The sequence below is a fragment of the Bison bison genome, unplaced genomic scaffold (assembly GCF_000754665.1).
Source record: "Bison bison bison isolate TAMUID 2011002044 unplaced genomic scaffold, Bison_UMD1.0 scf7180017864056, whole genome shotgun sequence".
Lineage (NCBI taxonomy): Eukaryota > Metazoa > Chordata > Mammalia > Artiodactyla > Bovidae > Bison > Bison bison.
In genome coordinates this window covers 2,453,314-2,455,718 of record NW_011494628.1, presented here as the reverse complement: position 1 = coordinate 2,455,718, position 2,405 = coordinate 2,453,314, and the positions used below count along the sequence as shown (strand labels likewise).

Below are 2,405 nucleotides of genomic sequence, written 5' to 3'. Positions count from 1 at the left end.
GCACTGAGAAGCTCCTTTGATGCCGGCTGCGTTCTGCAGTCGCCGTGTTGCCGCTGGCTGCCCCAGGGTTCACGTTGAGTTGGCCTGTGCTCTTTCTGCTCGCCGTCAGCTTAGTGTTAGAGCTTAAGTCTGGTGATGAAGAGCTGGGTATAAGAATTAAAGAGGTCAGTAGGAATCCAGTGCATTTCAGTGAAAGGCTAGTCCTTTTAAGATCCATCAACAAAGTGGGGAAATCATTCCTTGGAAATATTACTTTCTAATCATTTTTTTCCATATTCTTAAATGAAAAGGAATATGTTTCCTTATTCTTAAATATAATGCTGTAAAAAACCAAACTTAACCACAACAATCCTCACTAACAAAACAACAAAACCAAATACTGACTTTAACTTATTGAAAAGTTAAAGAAATAAGCAGTTGGCTCTAAAGTTTACTGATCATTCATTTAATTTTTGTTTGAATTTAGGTGAGAATAATTATGAAACAAAATGTATCTAATAGGTATAAATGTTAATACTTTATTAACTGACTGATAAAAGGAACAGATACAGAAATATCTAGAAAGAAAAATGTAAATGCTTGTGTTAAAGGTCAATTTTTGTACTTATAAAATTTATGAAAAATGATTTCTAAGTGTATTCCTATCAACATTGTTGCTGAATTTTTACTGATATAGATTAACCTGTGGGTTTATACAGATAAATATATATGATGTTAGTAATTACACTAAAATTACCTATTATAAAAATGTTCACCTTAAAAATGAAACAAGGCCCAACCTGCTATAACTTTACTGATTCAATTTCAAGCAAGATGAGCTTAATTTTCCAAACAGAATATGAAACTGTGAATGATTTAAAATGGGTTATTAAACATTGACAGGAACAAAGGGAATTAAAAACTAAAAAAGAAAGATCCTAAGGTAGAAATTTCTTCAAGTAAAATCAACATTTATTTCAAATGTTTTTATGGTGATGGATCAGATAAGTCTTGTATATATGCATTTAAAAAAGAATGCTTTGTTTCTATAAAATGTGATAAATAGGATAAATATATAAAATATGAAAAAATACTCATAGAAATAGGAAATTTAAAAAAACGAATATTTGTATTACTTAGAAGTAACACATTGTCTAACTTCCTGTGTATATATGTGTCTGTTGTAATTTCCTTTTTTTTTTTTTTTTTAACTGAAGGAAATGTCATACATACTTTCTCGGGTCACAAACAGACTTCAAAAAACTAGATTTGTTCTTTAGACTTTGCCCAAAGTCCAGGCTTCTCCAAAATATTCAGTACAGTGTATCTGATTTTAAAATATTGTTCAGCTGATGCTCACCGAGATAGTACAGTTAAGAGATCAGTGTTCTTCAAGCAGTCAGACAAGTTGTCCACGGCAGCTTCCAAGGTAAGAAGGGCTTCCATGACATAACCCTGCCAGACACACAAAGACAACATTCTGTGCCACTTACAATTACTGCTAGCATCTTGAAGATAAATTTAATGGATACAAACTTTATTCAAATACTGATACCATCTTTGAAAGCTGGACAGTCATGGCTACTTTAATTTACAATGAAATTTTAAGGGCTACTTGGGAAACTCAGATGGCTTAGGAGTTAGCAGGTAATCATGATGATTTCTCTCCCTAGATGTGAGGTTTTCAACAGATCAGTCTCATTCAAAACCCAACAGGGAGGGGTAAGGCTACAGTGGGCAAGCGTGGCCCCTTGCTGAGGGGGATGGTGGGCATTTGAAACACAGAGTGGAAACATTTGGAAGCCAGAGATTAAGAGATGAAGGATGAGAAGGGCTGTGACTCGGGGCATTTTAAAGTGTGCTTCCAATGGCCAGAGGAGGAAAAGAAGCGAAAGTCTCCAGGTGTACAGCCCTCTGAGATGCAGAACATTTCTGATGGAAAAGAAGGCCTTCCCTCAGCTACAGAGCTTGTAATGCCCCTGGCTTTCCACCTGTTCAGCTCTCCAGTCTCTGGGTTCCACAGTCCACAGGGTCCTCTTGTGGCATCTACTCTGCCCACTGTTTCTTTAGCTTTTCTCAGTTTATGGAAGGCCAGCCATACAGACAGGAGTGGTGCTCTGCACAGACAAAATAGCACCCTCCCTCCCTTCTCTGGGTGAGGAGGCTGCACAACTGCATCTCAGGTTGTTAGTAAAAGGACAAAAACAAGACAAAATACCTCCCCCAGGCCCCACCAAACAAAATCAATAAAAACAAAGAGTCGCCAAAGGATTTCGGTTATTGGCTCAATAAAATTGTCCACTGAATTTCTAGAACAGCACCCGCTCTGGAGAGATACTTGTAATAACAAAAGTCAACCTCTAGAATTTTTGGCTGGGATAATTGGCAGGAGGAAGAAAGTTCAAAGAAAGTCATTAACTCCTCAT

The 2,405-nt window shown here is 36.8% G+C and overlaps 1 protein-coding gene across 5 annotated transcripts in view; it reads right to left on the bottom strand.

The window, feature by feature from the left end:
* FRY (furry homolog (Drosophila)) overlaps positions 1-2,405 on the bottom strand; it is a 307,846-nt gene that overhangs the window by 45,779 nt on the left and 259,662 nt on the right. For all 5 annotated transcript variants that reach the window (XM_010835917.1, XM_010835913.1, XM_010835916.1 and 2 more), the window contains 2 exons: positions 1,340-1,434; positions 10-143 (listed from right to left, as the gene is read on the bottom strand). In XM_010835917.1, coding sequence (XP_010834219.1) covers positions 10-143; positions 1,340-1,434 — 229 coding nt within the window. The remainder of the gene's footprint in view (positions 1-9; positions 144-1,339; positions 1,435-2,405) is intronic.